The 23,655-nt window shown below is 39.2% G+C and overlaps 1 protein-coding gene across 6 annotated transcripts in view; it reads right to left on the bottom strand.

Moving 5' to 3' along the window:
- Positions 1–18,926, bottom strand: part of UNC13C (unc-13 homolog C) — a 343,863-nt gene extending 324,937 nt beyond the window's left edge. For 2 of the 6 annotated variants that reach the window (XM_075575720.1, XM_075575726.1), the window contains exons 1-2: positions 18,170–18,926; positions 11,125–14,307 (exon numbers count right to left, since the gene is read on the bottom strand). In XM_075575720.1, coding sequence (XP_075431835.1) covers positions 11,125–14,119 — 2,995 coding nt within the window. In that variant the 5' untranslated portion in view covers positions 14,120–14,307; positions 18,170–18,926. Of the gene's footprint in view, positions 1–11,124; positions 14,308–16,736; positions 16,892–18,169 lie in introns of all 6 variants that reach the window. The other 4 variants (XM_075575724.1, XM_075575723.1, XM_075575721.1 and 1 more) reach the window with 4 other exon arrangements.
- Between the last annotated feature and the right edge of the window lie 4,729 nt (positions 18,927–23,655).

The raw sequence follows: 23,655 nt of genomic DNA, 5'->3' as shown, positions 1-23,655 counted from the left end.
GAGGGGGTTAGTACTATAGACACTTTTTTTTATAATTTTTTTTTTAATACATCGATTCTAAGACGCACTTCGATTTCAGACATGTAAAAATCGGAAAAAAGGAGCGTCTTAGAATTCAGGAAATAGGGTATTTATCACTAATTTTTTTAATTAATTTTTTTTAGCTATTTATCACTCTCTGGTATATGCAAATGAGAATCTTGTCACACGTCACAAACGCATATATGTTTTACTGAATTAGGAAAAAAGATTGATTAAAATTAATTTAATCTGGGCCTGTGTGTCTCTGGAATACGTTATAATACATAAAAATATTAGTTTTGAAAGCAGCGGCTTTCTGAACGAGCGTTCAGTTTTAGGATCATAACGACTAGAAATGGGCAAACTTTCGGCAAAGTTCAAACCCGCTGCAAAAATAGCATTTTTTCTGCATAGATGAACTTTCGCGAATTTGTCCCCAAAAAAAGTATCTTTAAAAAAAAAATTTTTTTTAAAACATGTGCAAGAATTTTGTTTAGCCTTTCCCCACTAGTGTTTGTGTCGAACCTGAAATATGGCTTTTGCTAGAGAGAAAGGCTTTTCTTTGCAAGAGTCCCAAGTGCCATGTAAACCACCCAACACAGACCTTTACACAAAACGTGGACTTGCGTGCTTTCTCACACAAACTATTTATAACAAAAGTTAGAAAGGTTTGTTAGAAAGACATTAGTTAAGACTACAGTTTTTTCCCCCACAGTAGAGCTGTTGCTACCTGTCATGATACCCTGCATCATGGTTACGGACTATCTCACCTACATTTTACAGTCCGTACCCACCTTTGCCCATCCCGAAGACCCTTAAGGACAAAGTTCAAGGACAACAGCTCTAAAAACTGGAGGACCCAATAAAATCAAGTGGTCCAGGACTTAAAGACTGCAGTTCAAATCATGTCAACTATCATTCACAAAAAAATAATTTTAACCATTGAGCAGCGTGGGTTGTCCTGCCAAAAGAGCTTGACGGTTTTATGGAAATGATGGTAAGATAACGACCTATATATTCAGAAGACTGAACTTAATGCAGGAATTTTCCTTCGGTTCATAATCCCACTTCTTGTAATAGTGAGCCTTGTATAAAAGTGATTTTAATAGTTGCAATGCAAGGGGACAGATTTCAGCTTTGGCTGCCAGTTTTACAAATCCTCTAATCCTCTGCAAATTAAAAACACTCTAAGTGCAATTGGGACATTTAATATGAACTCCCATCTTGATGCCACCAATAAATGGAGACTAGTCAATGCAATTAACGTAAAACAGCAGCCCTAACATGGATCTTTATAACAGACAGGTAGTTGGCAGATAATTCATTTATATAGCTCCTTTCAAATGATAATGCATCCATCTTATAGCACATAGGTTTGCACGTTATTAATTATGGTTTATGACTTACTTAAATCATCTACACATGTACCCTCTGATTCCTTTTATTATAAATCCTATTATCTTCTATAAACATTTCAAGGAATATCAACCTGCCATGGGCTCAAGTGGAGCTCCATCTTTACAGATCCCCCAACAATGCAATATATTTGGGCAGAAACAGTAATGATTCACCCCGATTATGACTGGGAAAGAGGTGATTGGATACCAACTTGTTTTTGAATATACTAGAAAAAGTCACGAGAACTCGTTTTTTTTACATTTTATCCACTAGGAGGTCCTACATTGTTTTACTTTCATGTTTTTTTTCTCCAGAATAGAAAGTGATGTTGCTGCCATGGATAACGGGTCAAGAAATTCCAAAAGAGGGAAAAGGTTGTGCCCTGCAGTATGAAGAGAAGAGCTAGAGCACCATGAATGCAAATCAATTTATTGTGGGTGTGGCAACCTAAAAACAAGAATGCAGGGTAGGCAAAAAATAAATAAACAGACGATAGATGACGATGACTGGTCTACGATAGTACTGGCAGCAGCTAAGAGCTCTATATGCACCACGTCGATGGAGAATGCATATAAAGTCCTAATGAGGTGGTACCTTACCCCAACGAGATTGGCAAAGTTTGTAAAGGATTACCCCCCATTGTGCCCTAAACAATGTGGGGAACATGCAGACTTACTTCACATGCTGTGGGGCTGCACCAAAGTGGCTCCTTTGTGGGAGGAAATCCAAGATTGGCTACAGAGAATTCTCGGACTGGCGGTCCCCCTGGACCCCTGGCTGTTCCTGCTGGGCAGGCGCATCCGGGGGCTGGGCAGACCAGCACAGAAATTGATTGCACATTTTGCAACAGCCATGAGGTGCGAAATCGCAGCATTGTGGAAGCTACCAGATTTGCCTACAATTACGAAAATTCGGAACATAATTTGGTATATTTGCCGGATGGAACAATTGACGAGTCTGGTCAATGACACCGGCACAAACTTACTAAAAGTCTGGGCCCCGTGGCTAGACCAATCAGACATCCCCGGGGTGAATGCCGCCACCATACTGCCTTAATAAATTGAGATGCATTCTCCTTCGAAGTGACAGTACTGACAATAAGCCGATGGGGCACAGGTAGGGATGACGGCATACAGCGGTAGCGCTCCTTTGGGTAGATCCGCACTGGAAGGGCGTGACACTGGCAGAAGATGGGAATGCTTGGTATGCTCTGTGCTTTCCCCCCCCCCCTCCCTCCCTGCCCCTACCCCCCCCCCCCCCACTTGTTTGTGTAGTTCGTCTGGTCTGTGAGTCGGTTTGCCTTGTATGTCTTTAATTGTGTGGAGGAGGAAAAAAAGGAAAATTTGGGAATGTGGACACTAAGGGAAGACAGTGGGTTGTTAGACAATGTTTGAGCTGTACCATAACCCAATAAAAACCTTTTTGTGGAAAAAAATAAAAATAAACGCCATGTATATAACTCTTAAAAAAGGTTCATTATTTAAACAGTGATAATAATGACAATGAAACCCAACAAGAGCTGCAAAATGTACTTATTTATTTGTATACTTAATGTTGCGGTTCCCTTAATCACGGTTAAGTGGCAAACGAGTTTGGGGGTTTGTTTAAAGATCATAGTGCATTAATCAGGTTTCAGCTGTAAATCTGAGCCAAAAAGGGACTGAAGTGGCTAGATGCAATTTTTAGAAGCACTATATTTCCAACCTAAAGTGTACTATAATCCCTATTATGCAAATACATTACAGGAAAGTGATCTGTAAATCTTACTGACGAGTCACCCAGTAGACAAACAACGCTTTTTCATGGATATCATTGCACAGCAGCAAAAATGATCAATAAAAATGTTTTGAAGAGAAATATTCAAGCAAAACTGATTAATCTCACCAGCACTATTCTGTAAATAAGAACTTTAAGGTGACAACCCTTGTGTAATTTATTGTAAAAATGTAGACATTTAAAGCACTTTTACAAAAACTCTATACATGACTCAGCACTTTTTTTTCTTCCTTTGACCCAGTAGAATCAGTCCATATTTACAGTAGCAAGCAGTGTGTCAAGGGGAGACTCCTGGAGCGGGTAGGACCTCGGTGGGGAGCAGGCAAGGATTGTTGGGGTCACAAGCAGGGTTCGGTGGCAAGAAGCAAGCAGGATAGTCGGGGTCCAGGCAGGGGTCGGCAACATGAAAGCAGGGGAGTAGGAACTGAGACCAGGGATCAGGGAACAAACAGGGTCAAGCCAGATCATAGGCAAGGGCCTTTAAATAAGTACCGGACTCAATACAGTAACAGAAACAGAAGCATGGGCGTCTGGACACAAAACAAAGGCAAGGTTTGAACAAGAAACTATAGGGATAGAAGACAGGAGGAACAATGAGGCAGGCAGACAGAGGAACCCAAGAGCAGACAGAAAACAGCAGCACACCCAGCGGACAGAGAAAGGAACTGAGAGAGAGGGAGATCTAGGAAAATATGTCAGGGCTATTTCCTGACACAGTGCTATTCCAAAGGACACCTTTTGGCGCTGCAAGACTCCTTATCGTGGCCTTGGCGCTGCTTAGCCAACATGGGCCTTAAATCTCACAGGCAGCATTTGTATCACGTTTATGGAAGAAAACCGCAGTCATTCAAAAATTGGGAAAGTCCGAAAACTTTACAAGCTTACAAAAGAAATGATTCCATTAGAAAGGCTTGAAAAACAGCCTAAAACAAAACAGGCTCACTTTAAAGAAAAATCCAGCAGCTAGATTAGATGTGCAGAATTACCACTTGATATATAAAACACAGTATATCTGATTGTGCTAATACAGGGGTCTCCAAACTCAGTCCTCAAGAGCCGCCAATAGGTCGGCTTTTATGGATATCCCTGTTTCAGCACAGGTGGCTCAATCAGTGGCTCAGTCTTTGACTGAGCCACTGATTGAGCCACCTGTGCTGAAGCAGGGATATCCATAAAAGCCGGCCTGTTGGTGGCTCTAGAGGACTGAGTTTGGAGACCCCTGTGCTAATCAATCTCTTTTGTGTCGTTATAATTAGGTTGGTTCAACCTGTTATAGAAAACTAATACTGTTGGTGAAAAAGATAGCAATTGCTTTCATATACTGTAGGTTGCTCTATTGACTTCTGGCAAATATCACAAGGTCTAATGTGCTCTATATGCCAGGGGTGCTCGACTCCAGTCCTCAAGGGCCATCAACAGGTCAGTTTTTAAGGATATCCCAGCACAGGTGGCTCAATAAGTGGCTCAGTCAAAGGCTGGAGTTGAGCACCACTCGTAGGGCATGCCACTTGGCGACTGTCACAAGATATTCAGCACTTGGCCTTAAACGGACGGCTTGAATTATTACGGTAAGTATTTCATTTTTCATTCGGACTACAATCATGAGCTGTTGTAGTAATGACACGGCAAAGGACCGGCAGTGGCTCAGTGAGTAACAACATTGACTGGCACTGAGAGTTTGAAGCAGGGGAGCCTAGTTCAATTCCCAGTGTCGGCTCCTTGTGACCTTAGGCAAATCACTTTATCTCCCTGTGCCTCAGGCACCAAAAACATAGATTGTGAGCTCTGAGGGGCAGGGACCTGTGCCTGCAAAATGTCTCTGTAAAGCGCTGCGTACAACTAGCAGCGCTATACAAGAACATGCTATTATTATTATTATTAAGTGAGAAAAACATTCTTTGTCAATCTAGGAACAAAAAGGCTTGGCCCTGAAATAGGCAAGCAAAACTTAGTACATAAAATAGCATTTTATAAACAGAATAGAATTGTATTTTGCGTCAGAACATTTAACTGCGCTCCTTCACTAGATTATAATTCCCACGCCAGATCAAATATTCTTTAGATATCCGACAATGTGCTTACATTTGAATCCATCAAAATATTCACTTTAAAAAAAAAAAAAATACAGAACACACAAAACAATATCCCTAAGTATATAGACAGATACACCCTATACAATGCAGTATTTCTCTCAACACCAAGTAAATTGAGTGTGAATTAAGCGCAGGAAGTCTGTGTACACACATTTCTACCTTTATCTAAAGCACAGGTTTTAGAATACATAGTCAGGATGTAAGGAAAAAATGGAAACTCTATAAACCCACATGAAGGAGAGACCTATGAGGTTTTGAAAGCTCTGTACACTACAACTTCACTGATCAATAACTCTAATGTTGATCCACTAAAAGTATCACAACCTGCATCAAATCTGTTTTTTTATGATGCAGGGGTGGGCTAATTCCGGTCTTTAGGGGCCACCAGCAGGTCTGGTTTTAAAGATATCCCTGCTTCAGCACAGGTGGCTCAGTTATTGACTGAGTCATTGATTGAGCCACCCTTGCTGCAGCAGGGAGCCTTAAAACCTGACTTGTTGGAGGACTGGAGTTGCCCCCACCCGATGTATACCTTGCACCATTTTGCCCATTGCTTACCTACTTTTAAGTTAGATAAAGCCAGATCCATTTCGTCTATAGTAGCTGACATACAGTAGTGCCATTGATCTGCCTTTGGATTTCTGTGACCCAAGTGCAATGTGTTGCACTTTTTTGCATTAAAACACACGACCATTCTTCTAATCTTCCTAAATAATTCCGTATCTTTATTCCCACCCGATCCCTTCGGCCCCCAAGTGCCAACCCTGTTAAAAATCTTTCCATCACCTGCAAAAAGGCATACAAGACCATGTGTAATATATCATTTAAAGCTGCAGTTCAAGCTGGTTTTTTTTTTTTTTTTTTAGTGTTGTTTTTTTTACTTCAATAGTTAAATGTGTGCAATACCAACTTACCTACTGAAGATCAAAGCTGGATATTCAGTGAGTTCTTAGTAAAATCCAGAGAAATTTGTACTTACTGTATTTGTACAGTACACATTTCTCTGGATTCTACTAAGAACTCACTGAATATCCAGTTTTTTGAAAGGCATATTTGCACTATTTTGCTCGTTTTTTTCTTTCCACATACAGGCATACCCCGCATTAACGTACGCAATGGGACCGGAGCATGTATGTAAAGCGAAAATGTACTTAAAGTGAAGCACTACCTTTTCCCACTTATCGATGCATGTACTGTACTGCAATCGTCATATATGTGCATAACTGATGTAAATAACGCATTTGTAACAGGCTCTATAGTCTCCCCGCTTGCGCACAGCTTCAGTACAGGTAGGGAGCCGGTATTGCTGTTCAGGACGTGATGACAGGTGCATGCGTGAGCTGCCGTTTGCCTATTGGGCCATATGTACTTACTCGCAAGTGTACTTAAAGTGAGTGTACTTAAAGCGGGGTATGCCTGTATATATCTGCGCTCCCCACAAACATCTTGGATACCTGACACTTTTGGATTGAGGAAAAGCAATCTACATGAAGGGTTGAAGCTGCACCTTATTTTATATATGTATTCACTATATCACATATTCACCTTAAGAGTTTGAATTTTCACTATTATTTAAGCACTTATTATAAGTCACTTATTTACCATTTAGTAATAGATTTACGCGCCAATAGATAACTTTTTTTGTTTGAAGATCAAAGCTGCAGGTTAATCCGTTCTCGTTTGATTGATCAGTGAAGATTGGTGACATCATTACAAGTTGGTGTCTGTTAAACGCCCCCTTTTTCAGTGTGAGTGAAATGCTTATGAATATTCATGAGCTCTCCACTGACATGTGCAGGGCTCACAAAGGGGTGTGCCAGGGCTTGTGACAGGACATGAAGGAGCAGTGCCTTAGCAAATGGCTGTTAAAATAGAATACAAGAAAATTGGTCTTTCAAATTTGTTTTTTTTTTAAAACAGAAAATGCTAAAAGTATTTTTTCTTAATACAGAAGTGATTTATGACAAAACACACACATGCAGGATACTGATTGAACTGCAGCTTTAATATCCTCTTCTACTTGAACTACGTGCAACCTTGACCCTATTCCCTCTTTGACCTCTATACTCTATGACTCTGCTCCCTATACATACACACATTTTCAATTTCTTGCTCCAATCATGCACTTTTCCCTCTCAAACATGCAATAGACCCACCTACTGATCCTTAGGAACAGCACCTTTAATTATACTTTGCCCTTTAACTGTAGTCCTGTATCTCTCCTGCCTTTTACATCCAAGCTTCAGGAACGTCTTAGCTATAAACAGTTACTCAATTTCATCATCATGCTTAACTGATTAGACCCATTGCCACTTGGCTTCTGAACTGCTCATTCCACAGAAACTGCCCTCACCAAAGTTGCTAATGATCTACACATTGCTAAATCTCAAGGGCTCTTCTCCCTTCTAAGGCTGCGAATCCACTGCGGCCGGCGGCGCGCGCGGCCGCGGGCCACCAGACCCTTACCCGAATGGTCCTTGCTCCTGCTGCCCCCTTCCGGCAGGGCTGACTACGTACTGTGACGCGTCAGCCTGCTGGAGCTACAACCTCCTTGTGCGTTTCAGCGCTGACGTGTCACGTGGTACGCGAGTCAACCAATGGGGAGGAGGGGAGGGAAGGAGCTACGGATGGGAGGCGGCTTGGGAGGGGAGCAGGGAAGGAGCTGCGGGGAAAAATGTGTGAGTGTATATGTATGTGTTGTGTGTATGTGTTGTGTGTATGTGTTGTGTGTGGGGGTGGTGATGGGGGGGTGGACGGCACCACGGCACTACGATCTGGCAAAGTTTTACCACGCCCCCTCCCCCACCCTCCCACTCCTGCACTCCCACTCCCCTCCCGCTCCTGGCTCCCTACAGACCGCATATCGCGGTCTGTGCCTGTCAGCGCGCCGCCTGTCTGCAGTGCGGGCACGCTGACTGAGGGAGCGGGGCCTTAGCCTAATGTTACCTCTCTGCTGCTTTTGACACTGTCGACCACCCTCTACATCTGCAAATTCTTTACTCCCTTGGTATCTACAATAAAGCCCTCTTCTGGTTATCCTCTGATCTTTCTAACCACTCCAGTATTTCGATTGCTAGCTCTTCCTCTGTCAACCTGTCTCATCTGCTTGGGTGCCTCAGGGCTCTGTCTGGGGACTACTTATTTTCTCTCTTCATACACTCTCACAAATATCACCTCTGTAGAGACGACACCCTATCTTTCAAACCCTAAAATCTAGTCCCAAGTCACGGATTGCCTCTCTACTATTTCAGGCTGGATGGCCCTCCTTTACCCTGAAACTTGACATGTCTAAAACAAAGTTCACCGTGATCCCACCTAAACCAGGCCCAATTGCTCCATTTTCTTTCACAGTCAATAACACTACCCTTGATCCAGTCTCCCAAGCATACTGTCTAGGTGTCATGTGTGACTCCTCCCTCTCCAAAATTCATGCTGTTAATATTTCCTCTGCACTATTAAAAAAAAAAAACACCCTTCCCCATCTTGTTCCACAACTAAAACTCATATGCATACCCTCATTATCTCCCGACTTAACTATCCCATCCTTCTCCTTTCTGTCAATCCTGCCTTCCGACTCCCTACTCTACAATGTATCAAATATGCTGCTGCAAGTAAGGCACTCGTTCCTAGTGTATTCTGCAAGTCTCCCGTTATTCCGTTTAGATTGTAAGATTTGGAGGGTTGGGCATGGTGAAACTTTGTATATTGTCCCCCTGTGCTGTCTGTATGCTGTGTGTGTTTGCAAACATTTCAGTTGGCAAACAATTTGGAGGCTTGTGACCTCTCCCCCTGGTTTTAAGCTCATCCAGACCACTCTTAAATAGCAGGTCTTGTGATGTACTTGTGAATTATCAGTCTATTGAGACATCTTCCTCCATCAGAGAGGGAAAGAGAGCGTTTGCAGGGAGTTGTAGGACCTGTAAAAGGGGGATACCTTGGCGTGGTTACAAACTTAAAAATACTTTGGCAAAAGAATTTGATTAAATGACCCTTACTTCTGAGAAGAGAGAAGTATTTAATTATATCATTTGTCATATTGGATGTTCTGTAGCATTGGGGCTCTTTGTCTTTTGTTGTATACATTAGGTCACAGACCCAGTAGGACTCCTCTGGGAACAAATATATACAGTATGATGTATCGAGTTTGGGGTTTTGAGCTTACAGGGTTGTGTGTGTCTGTATGATATATGCCATGAAGCTGCTTATTGGCAGGAAAGTTCAGATGAATCAAACTCAATGCTTCCATAACATGGAGAAATGGAACATACTTCACAGCCTTTGAGTCCAGAATTTCCACTGTTCAAGTAATGTAGCAATCAAAAGCAACCAGGAAGCCTTTCATTTGTAATCTGCCAACGCACTAGTATATTGTGTAACCTGCCAGTGCCCCAATTCTGTTTAGTACCACAGATCAAGATGCAGCTTCTATGGATGCCCCAAGTCAGGAGCATCTGCTCAGCAGTCAGCAATATAACCTCATTCCAGATGAAGTAGTACTGCACATACAACTGCTTCCAATCAAATAGATGCAGTTATATGCCAAGAAAATCTGCTTAATGAACAGTGTTACACTCGAATGCCTAGGAATAATATCTAAAAACTTACTGTATACTCACATGTCTACGTTTAACCATACTTAGACTTCTAATAAAATATATGTACAATAAAAGTTTTGCCAGCATATTCACAGAGATAAGCATTACAATGACAATCTGTTATTATGTTAGAGTCAAGGAGCTTCCTAATCCAAATTCCTTTTGTGCAAACGGCATCTATGAACAATAAGCAAAGATTCAGTCAAGGTGACAATTACCATCTGCTGGGTATAGTGATCATAAAGTCTTAATTAATTGTATCACATGAATGCACTTAATTTTAGACTAGTACCTTGCAAAATACATTGAGTGCCGATGTGATATAAATTGAGTGATCATGTTTGAAATTCCTAATGACACCCAAAATTCTTTCTGCATGTTATGTACATTTCAAATAAAAACCTGTACTGTAATACGTTTCCATAAATCCCCTAAAGAGGAAATGTAATACTGTAGATGTAATGACCTTAGAGTTGATGACTATATGTTTTCCTTTTCAATTGTTATCTGACTATTTTTGTATTAAATAATTTCCCTGGTATTATTAGCTAAGAAAATGTTGGGTGGTATTGATTTTTAATGAGCTGTAGACAACAGCATATATAATATCACTTTGATATAAGAGTTGATCTGCAGGATATGTTGAGAGAATGTTTAACAGAAACACCATAGAGAATGGTGTTTGATCATTATTTCATGGTTTGTGTGGCATCACTTGACATCCCTAATGTTCAGACAATAATGCTCTGGGGTATTAACAATAGTCCCAACTCCACTGGGCTGTGGCATAACTATTGAAAAGGAACGAAGAAATTATAATACTAAAGAGTTCTGGTGGCATTCACCATGCATTTTATAAACACTCAATTAACATCTAATACAAACGATTTGGTAACGTTTGTATTTATGCTAAAGGGACCAACTTAAGTTGCGCTTATAGCCCCGGCGACGCCACGTCAAAACAAATGTATTGAATACGTCTCGTGCGCTTATAGTAGGAGGGACGGCTTGGTTGCGATCACTGGAAGTCAATTCAATTTGATTTTTTCAGCGACGTCAGCGTCGCCGTAGCAAGGACTATAAGCGCGGCCCTATATTTAAATGAAAAATTCTAGGTCCCTAAGAAGCTACGGTTCACCAATTCTCGCTTAAACACATTCACAGTTTAATATCAGTTACACACAGAACAAACTCTTCTACTAAAGCTAATATATCATATTCAAATACGTAAAGGTAAGTACCTCCTGCAAGAATCTTTTCTTCAAGATCAGCCATTTCCTTTTTGTGCGCCCTTAGTGCAGCCTCCTTAAAGCTAGGACGAAATCGTTTTTTCTTTGGAACTTCAATGGGCGTTTCTGGGATATTTTTATTTTCATCATCCTTTTCCCCGCTGTCAGAAGCTATTTCACATTCAGGGTCACACTCTGGCTCTAAAACTTCCTCACTAGCCAGGTCGTCATACGGAGTGTCATATTCATCCAATGTTGCAAATGCTGTGTCGTAGGAATCACATTCATATTCTTGCACCTGCTCAAAAGTTTCAGTTGTGTTTGTTCTATTTTCCAATTTGGCAAGAACCTGCTCCATGACTTCCACATAATCGGCTCCATTATCATTTTCAGCCGCAGGCTCATTATAATCCCCATCATCCTCAGCTTTGTAATAATAAGGCTCGGTGTAGACATCAGAATCGAGAGTTGTGCTGGATTCATTAGCAGTAGACTGCGATAAGGTCCGAAATCGCCCTATAAATGAAGAACCACTTTCTTCATTGCTTAAGCTCTGCGTGCTTTTATTCCAAACTACTTCTAAGGCGGATTTCGCACGCTGAAGAGTAGATCCAAACTTGGGAAAGCTGAAGGTTTTATCGGAAAGATCTATGCTTAGTCGGCTATGCCATGATTTCGTTGGTGCATCCTCAGAGTCATCACTTTGCAGTTCACTCTGGCTTCTGTACATCATAGGCAATCTTGTTTGGTTCTGATAAATTTCATTGGCGTTTGTCTCAATATAGGAATCGTATTCGCTAGGCCACTGACTTTGTTCTTCACTGTCAATTTCAGGACAAGATGGAGAATTGCCATCTTCTGTATAATTATAGTCTTCTGTACTATATGGAAGCTCTGTACTTTGGCACTTTTCATAGTTATTTGCATAAATCCCCAGTTGTTGATCTGAAGGGCAGTTGACATTATAAGCAAAACCATGTTGTGTAGAAGTATCAAGGCCAGAGTCTGTACCTTGCTCTAAGTGATGCCAGTCTTTCCATGGTGACAGATCCCCATGCAAAGACATTTGGGAATCACTGTAATGGCTTCTATCTCCCGAAACACAAAGTATCCCATTGCTTACACCGCTGTCAACAGTTTCAGTGTTCTCCATTTCATTTTCTTCTGTATAAGGCTCCGCTTCATTACTGAAAACCTGTTCTTGGGAGCCTGCATACCAGTTAGATGACCCATCGTCCGCTCTTCTTTGCCACAGTTCCCGATCAGAAGACGACAGTAGAGAGCTCCCATTGGTTCTAACAAAATACTGATTCTCAGAAAAATCTTCAGAGTAGGATTGACACAGCTTTGAAAAATCAGATTCTGAGCGACTCAACTTTGGTGTAGAAAAGTCATTTTGTGAATGCCACAGAGGTGTCATATCAGTGTAATAAGTCTTACTTTGCTTTTCTAAGTTATCAGATCCTGGTGACGGGAAAATAAGTTCCCCATATTCTTCTTTGTTTGCATACGTGGCATCCTCAGAAGGCCTATGAGGTTTTCTATTATGTGATGTTTGTCCACTTCTTTTGGTACAGCTTGTTTTTATCTTAGCCTCTGATTTGGAGATCATTGCATAACTATTCCTATTTATGTCAGGTTCTAATTCTTTATCGCTGTCTTCATGTGTTTCCCATTCCTCATGATTGATCTTTGGCTCCATGCCTGAAAACTTCATGTCCATGCTCTCATATGTCTGAGAAGAGGGTAGCACCCTTTCTTTTCTAACTTTCAATTCATGTGTTAGAATGTCTGTTGAAACCCCAATTCCAGTTCCTTTCAGTTTATAACATTTTTTTAAAACTAAATCCCTATCTTGTGATGTCCCAAAATAGACAAGGATTGGTCTTGGCTTTGCATTGGGGCAGTCTCTTTGTTGTCCTAATCTATGAGCAAATTCAATTTTCATGCTATTTTGTGCATCTGCAAAACCCATTTTGTCTATTAAAATTCTATACACAACATTTTCAGCGTTTTCCACTTTCACTTCTGGCACGTTTAAAAATCTAAGACTGGCCTTATTACCTTGATGGCCTATGTGTTTAATATAATCATGTATGTCTCTAGTCTCTCTTCTTGATTGTACAAACCCCGATCGCAACTGTTCAATTTCACTTTGCACAACCTCAACACTGCTTGAAATCTCATCAATTGATTGTTTTAGAGCATTCACGTGCCCTCTTAGTTCTGACAGTTCCGTTTCAATCTGACTAATGCCTTGAAGTTCTTTGAAGATCATTTCCATGACATCATGCGTTTGACTAATGCAACCAGTTGAGCTAAAGCCGGGTTCAAGTGTATTTGTTTTTTGCTGGCGGACAGTCCTGTCTAAAGACTTGCTGCGTAACCCCCATGTTTTTTTCCATGTGCTCACTTCAGAATCGGAAGAAACACACTCTTGACTCTTTTTCCATTTTCTTAGTTTGCGTAGAGCGCCCATTTTCAGGCTGTGTAACGTACGCTCCCCCTCCGAGCTTCCATCCGATGGAGCCAGGCTGCTCAAGCTCTTCCGGTTGCGCCTTACTGGCATGGTGTGTGATAGGTATTCCTTTATATTACTACCAGCCCTTGTTTCACTTAAGGATTCAGAATATGAAGTATCAAGAGATGATATTTCGTGAAGTGCGCCCTCATTATTATTGCTGGCTACAGCGATATTCTTCTGCAGCCCATTGGCGATTGCTACTCTATAACTGAATGTTGGAGAAAGAGAAAAATCCTTCCTGACTGTATCTTCTTCAGTGGATAAATTGCACGAAGAAGAAGACTTGGCAATCTTTTTAACGATACTTTTTACGGGGGTTGAAATGTTTGGATTCTTTGACAGGCTTAACTGGGAAATATCCTGTTCCGTTTTGCTGGGACTCTCTTTCTTTTTTGTAGTATTCCCCAATTTCTTTGTAAACATTCCTTTGCAAAGCTTATGTATATAAGATAAGATCAGGCTCTTCAATAGGGCAGAAACCATGGGGGGACATTTATATCAACCTAGCTTCATAAAAAAATGCAACGTTGTATCCTGTAGAAAAGTTGTATGTCCACAACGAGTATAGCTGTAGCAGAAAAAGACATGTATTTGTGTTACAAAATAGGTTCTGAGGAAGGACCACAAAGACGGCGAACTGTCGCTCTGCTCCTCATGGCTCCTTGCAGTGTCTACAATGAAGGGAATTGCATTATCATTGCTATGTTAAATATATGAACACATTAAAATGACAGTATGTGTAACATGCAGATCAAACTCACATTCTGATTGTTCACAATGGATGAGATATTATTGTTATATTTTTTTTTTACAAAATGTTTATTGCTCAACACAAAACACGAGGTAACCAGGAAATTCAACCCAAGTATATTTCCTTCTAATTAGTGATATATCAGTATGTATAACCTTTCCCAATCAATTATACGGTGACATGGTTTCTCCAGCGAAACATGAACTAATGTACTTGAAATACAATAGGTTAAAAGGTCCTGGAATCAGTCAATATAACCACGTGGAAATTATATGTGGAAATATATATATAATTTCCACATGGTTAATATATATATATATATATATATATATATATATATATATATACATAAACTTAGTATTCTGTTAACATCTTTTGTGTCACTTTATATGTGCAAACCTACACACATTACTTGGATCTTCAGAGATCATTTCTTTGTTTGATTATTGATTATTGATTTAAAGCAGCAGTTACGCCACATTAAAATATTTTTGTATTACAGTATGGGACCAGTGGGCTCTCTGGAGTTAAGCCGGGCTATATTAAGCCAGCTCCCAATATACTTACCAGGGCAGTTACCAGTATTCTCAGTAGAGATTTAAATAGCCGTCCAATAGGAAGACGGAACAGATACAGTTGCGGCTTCCTACTGGCTTGCGGAACCACCAGGAAAGTGGTCGGTAAGGGTCTCGGGGACTATTTTTAGTTCCGTTCCAAAAAATCATACAGGCTCAATTGTTGTTTTAAGTAATAACATGGAAGTATTCGTGCATGTTATCATTTTGATAGTGGAAAGAAAAAAGCCGTAAAGAAGAGTGACATATACGGTCATTGTTAATTTTTCCTGCAAATAAGAATGAAATGTGAATTATATGTCAAATGCAAAACACGACGACGTTATGGATGGCAAATGGAATGATACGTATATACACCGCCTTTATAAAGCTTTGCTTTAATACTGTAACTTCAAAATCAGTTGGTCTTCAAGACAAAGCACCAGGTAAGCATACAGAAGAATTAGTTGGCTCATTTTCATCATTTTGTACCAGGGGAAAAATAAATAAATAAATAATAATAATGGTTTTATCTTCATTTTTAATTATTTAATAATCACAGATTATTAGAAAGTCCCTTTCATCACCATGTTGTGTTTATACAACCATCTGATTGTCCTACAACAAATGTTTCCCACTCTCAATTAGCATTGAACAGTTTTACATTGCTCTGAAATCCCTACACACGGGTTTGTGACGTGACAAGCCCAAGTTTCGGATGCAGTACTAGCAACAGTAGATCCCTGATCAAAATCACATAGGCACCAAAATTAGATCAGAAGCTCTTCTGGCAAACATGATTTAATAATGTAAATGATGTATTACTCTACAGAGTATATTGCTGAGCACACTATTATTATTATGAATTTGCCAAGGGCAGAGTAATAGACTTGTATATATCAGCCCCATACTTTGACTCTCTGTAGAACCATAAATAACTATATTATTGATAAACCTTTTCAATCAAAGTGACAGGTATTATTACAAGCATATGGCAGTGGTATGACTGGCCTTTAATTTAGGCTTGTCCGTTAATACATATTCAGAGAGTACTAGTTTTGATCGGTGCCAACAGAAAAATGTCCAGATAAACATAGTAGACGTCTGTTGGAAAAGGGGTAATCTAATTTATATACCACTTTTCGAGTTGCACAGGCAATTGTGGAGACAAAAACCACTGACCATACAAATCATCTGTGCATTACTGCCAGTACATCTGTTTGATAATACACTGTTAAACATCCATGTATTATTTACATGATCCTGAACTTAATAATTTCCCTCATTAACAGTCTACTAGCTAACTCAATGGAATGTACACTTCATCCCAGTAGGAATACGCCAATATTAGGGTTGATATAGCTACTCTTTAGAAAGAGAGAGCCTTTAACTTAATAAAATAGTGTCAATAAAATAGTGTTGCGTCTGCGAAAAAGTTACAACAAAAAGTTGAAAATTGTGTTGGAAACAAATTGGTGATAGCTATACTTTATTTTATGTATTTATTTCTAAAAATGTTTTACCAGGAAGTAATACATCAAGCGTTACCTCTCGTTTTTCAAGTATGTCCTAGGAACAGAGTTATAATAAAGATGCATTAGACATAATTTGGCTTTTTAAAATTAAGAAAAAATATTTTTGGGATGAGATGCATTTTGTCTCTAGAACAGTAGAATATATATTACAATATATATTATAGATATACTGCAGGTAAAACATTACAAAATGTAAATGCAGCTTCATTTGATATTCACATTGGATGCAATGCACCGAAAGCTAGAAAAATACCATTCACCTTCTTTCATTACAAGAGGTCCTCCACTCGCTGTATTGGGTTGTACAGATTCCGGTCTTCATATGGGTTAACTGAAGAGTGAATGGATGCTAGAGTGATGGTAACGCCTCCAACTCCTATTACGGTAGGCAACACCAACCTGTATTCTTTGTTAACTGAATACAGAGGAGTATAGTAACATTGCACTTGGAGATTACACGTAATCCAATGTACACAGAGATGTTTAAATAGAGCAAAGCAATGGTAGGAAAGTATTCCGCCAAGTGAGAGGGGAAACAAAGTTCAAGCCAAGATCAAATTAAATCTGGATCTCAGGTGTTTAGATCTGTGTGCAACCATACATGTGATTAACATGACATCTCTTTGCAGGCCATATAAGGTTGTCTCTTAATAAAGAATGTTCTTTAATTGTGTAATAAGAAAGGGGATTCATTTATCCTAGGATAAGATGATGTCCAATGTAATTCTATTTAGTTTGGGGGGAGGGGTGCGGGTGGTGGGGGAGGGGTGAAGAGAGAGGGGGGGGATTATAAAAAAACATTTAAATCCTTTCCAAAACCAATCTAATTTAAAAGTTATAGGATTAAGTATAATACTGTACATACAAACATGTGAAAATAGAATTTAAGTCTCAATATGGAGTTATACCAAGTTAATATCTCTACCGAAAGCATTTATATTTCTTTAGGTTTTGATAGGTTATACTGTTTTCCAATCTATTTGTTATTGACGGCAAAACAGAAACAACAGAACACCCCCCCCCCCCTCTCCAATTATTTCTCTACTGCAGCATTATTTCACTTCAGGGTGTTAATGGTTTCATATTCTTTATCGTTTTAAAGACAAACCCCATTTAATCAAAATTCCAATTGCTCATGAGAATAATCCACAATGCAGCCTATAGTTGCAGGGTGTTTAATTTGAAAGATTAATCAGGAACTAGAATTCCATAAAGAATCTGAAAAGCTCCATTTAATACTAATCCTATGGTGAACTAGAAAAAAGTATTTAACAGCACCACCAAATGCATACTGCTTCTGATGATAGTCTGCTATCTACAGTGTACAGGAAATTCTACTGTATTTGAAACAAAGCTTTCTAAAATATAAGCAGTCTCAATATTATATTATATATACACATATATATATATAATATATATACATAATTTTTTTTAACACATCTTACTTCACTCATATATATGTGGAAGTAAAATATCATGCATATAATTAACACCAAATGCTTTATTAACATTATAATGACAGTGGTATAAATAATCTACATGCAAATGTAAAAAAATAATCATCATTTTTTTTTTACCAGTTATCTAAACGGTAATGTGCATGCTGCAAATGAAACTAAGAAAAGTATTCGGTGAATGGCACATTCATACAATACAAGCGCAGGGAATCGTAAATCGGAGAGAGGATACGTACCCGTCTTAAATTCTTCTTAAAGAAAGACAAAAAAAATTTACATACCAATGATTTCTATAAAAGGTTTCTGCTCTCGTTTCCATTCCTATTCCCCCATTCTCCGTTCAGCCATAACACGTTATAATACAACATGAAGCTGCTTCACAACGATTTGACTCAAGTGCAGTCAGGCATGCTGCTAGACTGCAATGGTATCTGTTCTTCTAAATTCCACCGTGTCCCCCTGGCACCATCAAGTGCATTTTTTAGAACTTCTCTGGTAACACCAAGCTCATCTTGCTATCTCTATCCATCACTTCCTACCGAGGCATTTTTTCTCTGGCTTGTCTGAAATAACAAAATGGGAGTCGGCCATCCCCCCCCCCTTTACTCCTGCTAAAACACATTAACAACTGCATATAGTAGACATCCTGTTGTTTTGTAGGCTGGTAACTTCACACATCGCTGTTCTCAATGCCTCTGCTTCTGAATGCAGCATTCACTGCAATAGCCACAGCCCGCCTGTGTGTGTAAAGCAGCCCCTCTGCTATCCAGATAGAGTAAAAAAAAAAAAAAAAAGGCTTAGTGAGAGTCCTTGCTCACAAATCCAACACATGTGATGCTCCCTGAAAGCCAGCAGGTGCATCACTGGCCACATCACTGATAGCAGTCTAGGGTACCGCCTCTAGCTTGTAGAGGAAATCTGGTTGCTACAGCCATGTCTTGGCTAACCTTTCATTTATCACAATAACGTGACCAGGAGTGACAACTCCACAGCCATTTCTTTCAGCAGAGCCCTTTCCCTGCGCCTGGACACTTTGATGGTGAAATTGATGAATGCTTTGCCAATTGCCGATGTATGCTTGTTGACGTGATAAATAACCAAGACACTCTTTGCATATAAACCCTAGGGAGGGGGGGGGTGTACACAAGTTTAAGATTTTGTCTTGCATCTTCACACTTGTCACATATACATATGGATCTGAAAATGCCATTGGTTTTCTACAGACAAAACTTGAATATAATGAAGAAAAAATAATTATTATAATAATTAAAATAAAAAAAAACCCCACTAATTCCTACATTTTAATGAATGCAACAAAAGGTTTGTTTAAACATGAACTACAGATGTTTTTCAGCAAAATACTAGTAGTTTTCTTTAACACTTTCAGTATGGGACCTGACAATGCAAAAGAACAAGTCTGGAATCTGCTTCTAGGTGGCAAGCTTTTAATGAATCTGACTTTGAGGAACGGGCTATGAAGTCCTGAAATGCGAGAGTCGCTCTCTGTAGCTACAGTACTATGTGCTTTATTAAGGGTTTTCTATATGCTTGCTACAGCTTTGCTATTTTTTTTTTAAACCAGGATACCAACATTTGTGATTTACTGTAATGAAATGGATAATGGATAATGTTTTTTGCAAAAACAATTAAGGTGTCAGCAAGTTTTTTCAATTGCGTATAGGTATGGGTATAGGTATGGGTATAGGTATGGGTATAGGTATGGGTATAGGTATAGGTATGGGTATGGGTCTAACAAATCTGACTTCCCCTTTCTTTGCTATGTCTAAGTTTAATACTGTATATTGGCCAACAAGTTTGAGGTTTAAATAAGAAAAGCGCAATTCAATTATGTTGGTTATAACAACTGAACCTGCATTTCAAGTTACTGTTTCCTATATCTTCATACGTCGTAATCTTTCTGAGTACACTAGTTACATATAAATGCAAAAGATCAGTTACAATTACATTATATATAGACCTGCATGATGCCCAATATTGAACTGTACATTAATGTGTGTATGTATGTGTATATATATATATATATATATATATATATATGTATATATATATATATATATATATATGTATGTATAGGGAACCATGTTTATGGTTTTGAAGCAAAAGGTGGTACTGTGTACTCATTTGCATGTCATTTCCCAGAATCCCTTGCTGCAGTGGAAGTGATGTTTGCTGGGTGATAATGGGGAAAGGCGGGGTTGCAGACCTGTCTAAGACATGCAAATGAGTATAAAGTAATATATATACATACATATATATATATATATATATATATATATATATATATATATATATATACACACACACACACACACTTTATTTACGAGTATTTACGGAGTATCAGTTTTAGTGATGTTGAGCAAATGACTAATTTTCCATGCAAAATTCTTGGGCTATGTATTATTACATTGAAAACTAATTTTTGCCCTTGGTTACATGAAATGTAAGAAGTTTATTAGTCAAGTTTCTTACACCTGGAGCAGAGACCCAGAAAGACCTATGCCAACTTCACACTTTGTGGACTTGTTGGTGCAAAGAATGGGAAACGAATGTCACCCAAATACCTTATTATAATATGTATGCTGGTCAACACCTCAAAGGGTCGCTCCCGAAACGGCAAACTGGTACAAAATGGGAGCACATTATCTTAATAAACTGATACAAAGAAGCGCAAGATTACATATCGCGCCCCATTTTTCCTCCTGCACAGAACCAATATATGCTTTGAAATTGTTGCCGTCTCCACCAACAGGTTTCTATCACTGCTTGAAGATACACAATGTACCAAAGAGAGGCCCTTTGTGTTACATTGCACAAATTAATTGCTACATTTATAAGTGAAATTCAACAGGGATGTTTGATAATATGAATTATACGCAGCTGTTTGCTTTTCGATCTAGTAATTTTTTTTTTAGATTTAAAGCCCTTGGTACAGGAGTTTTCATCTCCAGTACTCTAGAACACCCAACGTGTCAGGCATTTAGGATATCCCTGCTTCAGCACAGGAGGCTCAATCAAACACTGAGCCACTGATGGAGCCACCTGTGCTGAAGCTAGGATATCCTTAAAACTTGACCTTTTGGGAGTTCTTGAGGACTGGAGTTGAGAGCCACTGGTCTAACCATTGAACAACTATCCTTGCATTTGGAAGGAAAACCTAGCTTGTAAAAATGTTGCACTGCCCCTCCAGAGCATACAATATAGGGGGGTACGTAAATAAATTTGTATAAAAATAGAGGACTTTCATTTGCATTGAACTGCCGTTAGCAGGTCCCCCACCCTCCCAATAATAATAAATATTAGGGTTGCAAGAAAATCGAGTCCCTCCTATATAAACTTAATGCTCGTTTTACATACCAGGTACACAAACACATTTTGGTGGATATGAAGTGACACATTGTGTGTGTTCATTTGCATGTCCTTACCCAGAATCCCTGGCTGCAGTGTAAAAACTGTATAATGTGTGATTATTGGGTAAGGCAGGTTTGGGGGACCCAATATGAATGTTAAGTGTTCTTTATCATTATTTCTTTTTAATTGAAGATATGTTTGATATACTTTACCATTGATGCCCAACTTTTGAGTCTCACAAAAGAAATATCACAGACTATACATGATATTTTTTTTCTGGGATCAGACAGTGGAATATTTTCAATACAAATCTGTAACCATTAAGGCTTGTTGTCATCCATTGTGAAAGGCCATTAAAAACACTGCAGTATATCACCCAAATAGAATACACCATACAAACAACTATAGGATTCTTAAAAGAGGATCATTAACTATCCACATTGTGGGGTAGTGCTTAGAACAGGGAGCTGGTATATGACACGATTGAGGGTTTAATTCCCCGGTAGCACTGCACACAAGCAAAAGTTTATTGTGACTCTATTCCCTCTTGGGCTGTCATTGGTCAGAGAAGGGTAAAGTGACCCTCCTCTGCGCTCGAAAGTCAAATGTAACTGTTTCCCCAAGCACAAAGCTTGGGAGAGCGTACGTATGCGCCGTGTGCCAAGCACGTGGACACAGCCTGATGAAGCAGGGAGAGGTGAGAGCTGCTGATGCCGGGTAAATCCTCGTGCGGCCATTTCGCGATCCCGGTTATAACGCGGTATCATTATGTGGACCCCGAGCACCGCGTTATAATGGTGTTCAGCTGTACTACTGTAGATTCCACACTGTAGTGAATGCATTGATATGACTAATGCATGCTAGAGGAAAGAATACTTTGTAAAGCCACATATGTAATTGTAATAAAGCAGTTTACAGAAAGTAACAATGGTGACTAAGTGAAAAAGTCCCCCCAAAAATAAAATGCCCTTATATTAAAGTGTCTTCAAAACAGAATGGCTGGATACTTTTATAAAAAGCAGAAAGATAATGGAAAAGTAAGGTAGTTTGTGAACCAAACTAAGAAGAGTTGATTTATGAATAGTCCAGTGGCTGTCAACCTTTGCTTCAGGGAACCCCACCAGATTTTAAAAATGACCAAGAAATGACCAAAGATGAGAATGCATGCACCAGTAGTGTTGCTTGGTTATCCCCAAAACATGACCTGGGTGGGGTTCTCCAAGGAGAGCGCTGAAAACCCACTGACATACTGTATTGTATTCCTCTCATAAATTACAGTCTCATTGCACGTACGTTAAAACTCTACTAATTATCAATTTCCCGTCACAAATTTCCTTTACAATACTGGATGGGCTAATGAAAAGAAACTTCCTAGACCACATCAGTGTTAACCACTACAAAAGAGTATAATAGTTGTACTAATTTCATTGTGCATAAATAGAACCTTTTATCATCCCACCTGTAGAACATTTTAATACACATGTAGAATTGCTTAATAAGCCTGCAGATTATTACACATTAACAAGGTAATCAACAAAAATGACCGTACCTGGAAAGCCCACAGAAACCATAAGATCATGTGGCCATTGAACACACAATTCATTGTGACAATAGATTTATTAAAAAGTGTTACTTGTATTGATCTCCAACCTGGCACGCCCAGTGCCCTCGTTAGGAGTCTTCAGACCACTTTTTAATGGTTTATGCTTTCTCTATATACGTTGTATCAAAAGAAATAAACAAAAAGGTAGTGATTCTTGTTAAAGAGGTCCCTGTTTAAAATAAATAAATAAAAAGGTTAGGTACTATGTTCCATTTCATCACCTCACAATCACCCTTCAAACACTGTGAATGTAATAGAATATTTTCTATGATAAATATAACGGTCCTTTTGCCTATTTCCTGCTGCTCCCTGTTGCATAAAAAAAAGGGGTAATAAAACGTATTACTCCTGCATTTGTTTAGCCGTAATGTGTCAAAAATGTAATTATGTGTAAGACTATCCTCACATCCGTGGATTTAGCCGACAATAACATACTGCGAAAATCTTTTATTTATGTTTTCCAAGAAATGTCTTTACTTTGCATTCTGCTGACAGGGATTGACAGCCTAAGGGCAAACTAGCATTCATCAGACCTAGGTCCTGGCTATCACAACTAAATACATTTAAAAAAAAAAAAAAGACTTCTGGAAACCAAGCTGTTTCAAACCAGGAGCATCGATTTTTATTCTACTTCATATCCATGTCTGTTGGACAACCTTATATATAAGTCAATTGGGAGGAACAGCCAGGAGAAGACCCATCTTCTTGGCTGGAGACCTACCTACTTCTTGCATCTTCACAGCAACCAAG

This window comes from Ascaphus truei, chromosome 18, assembly GCF_040206685.1.
Source record: "Ascaphus truei isolate aAscTru1 chromosome 18, aAscTru1.hap1, whole genome shotgun sequence".
NCBI classification, from domain to species: domain Eukaryota; kingdom Metazoa; phylum Chordata; class Amphibia; order Anura; family Ascaphidae; genus Ascaphus; species Ascaphus truei.
The sequence above is the reverse complement of the archived record's forward strand: the minus strand, read 5'-3'. Positions and strand labels throughout refer to the sequence as shown.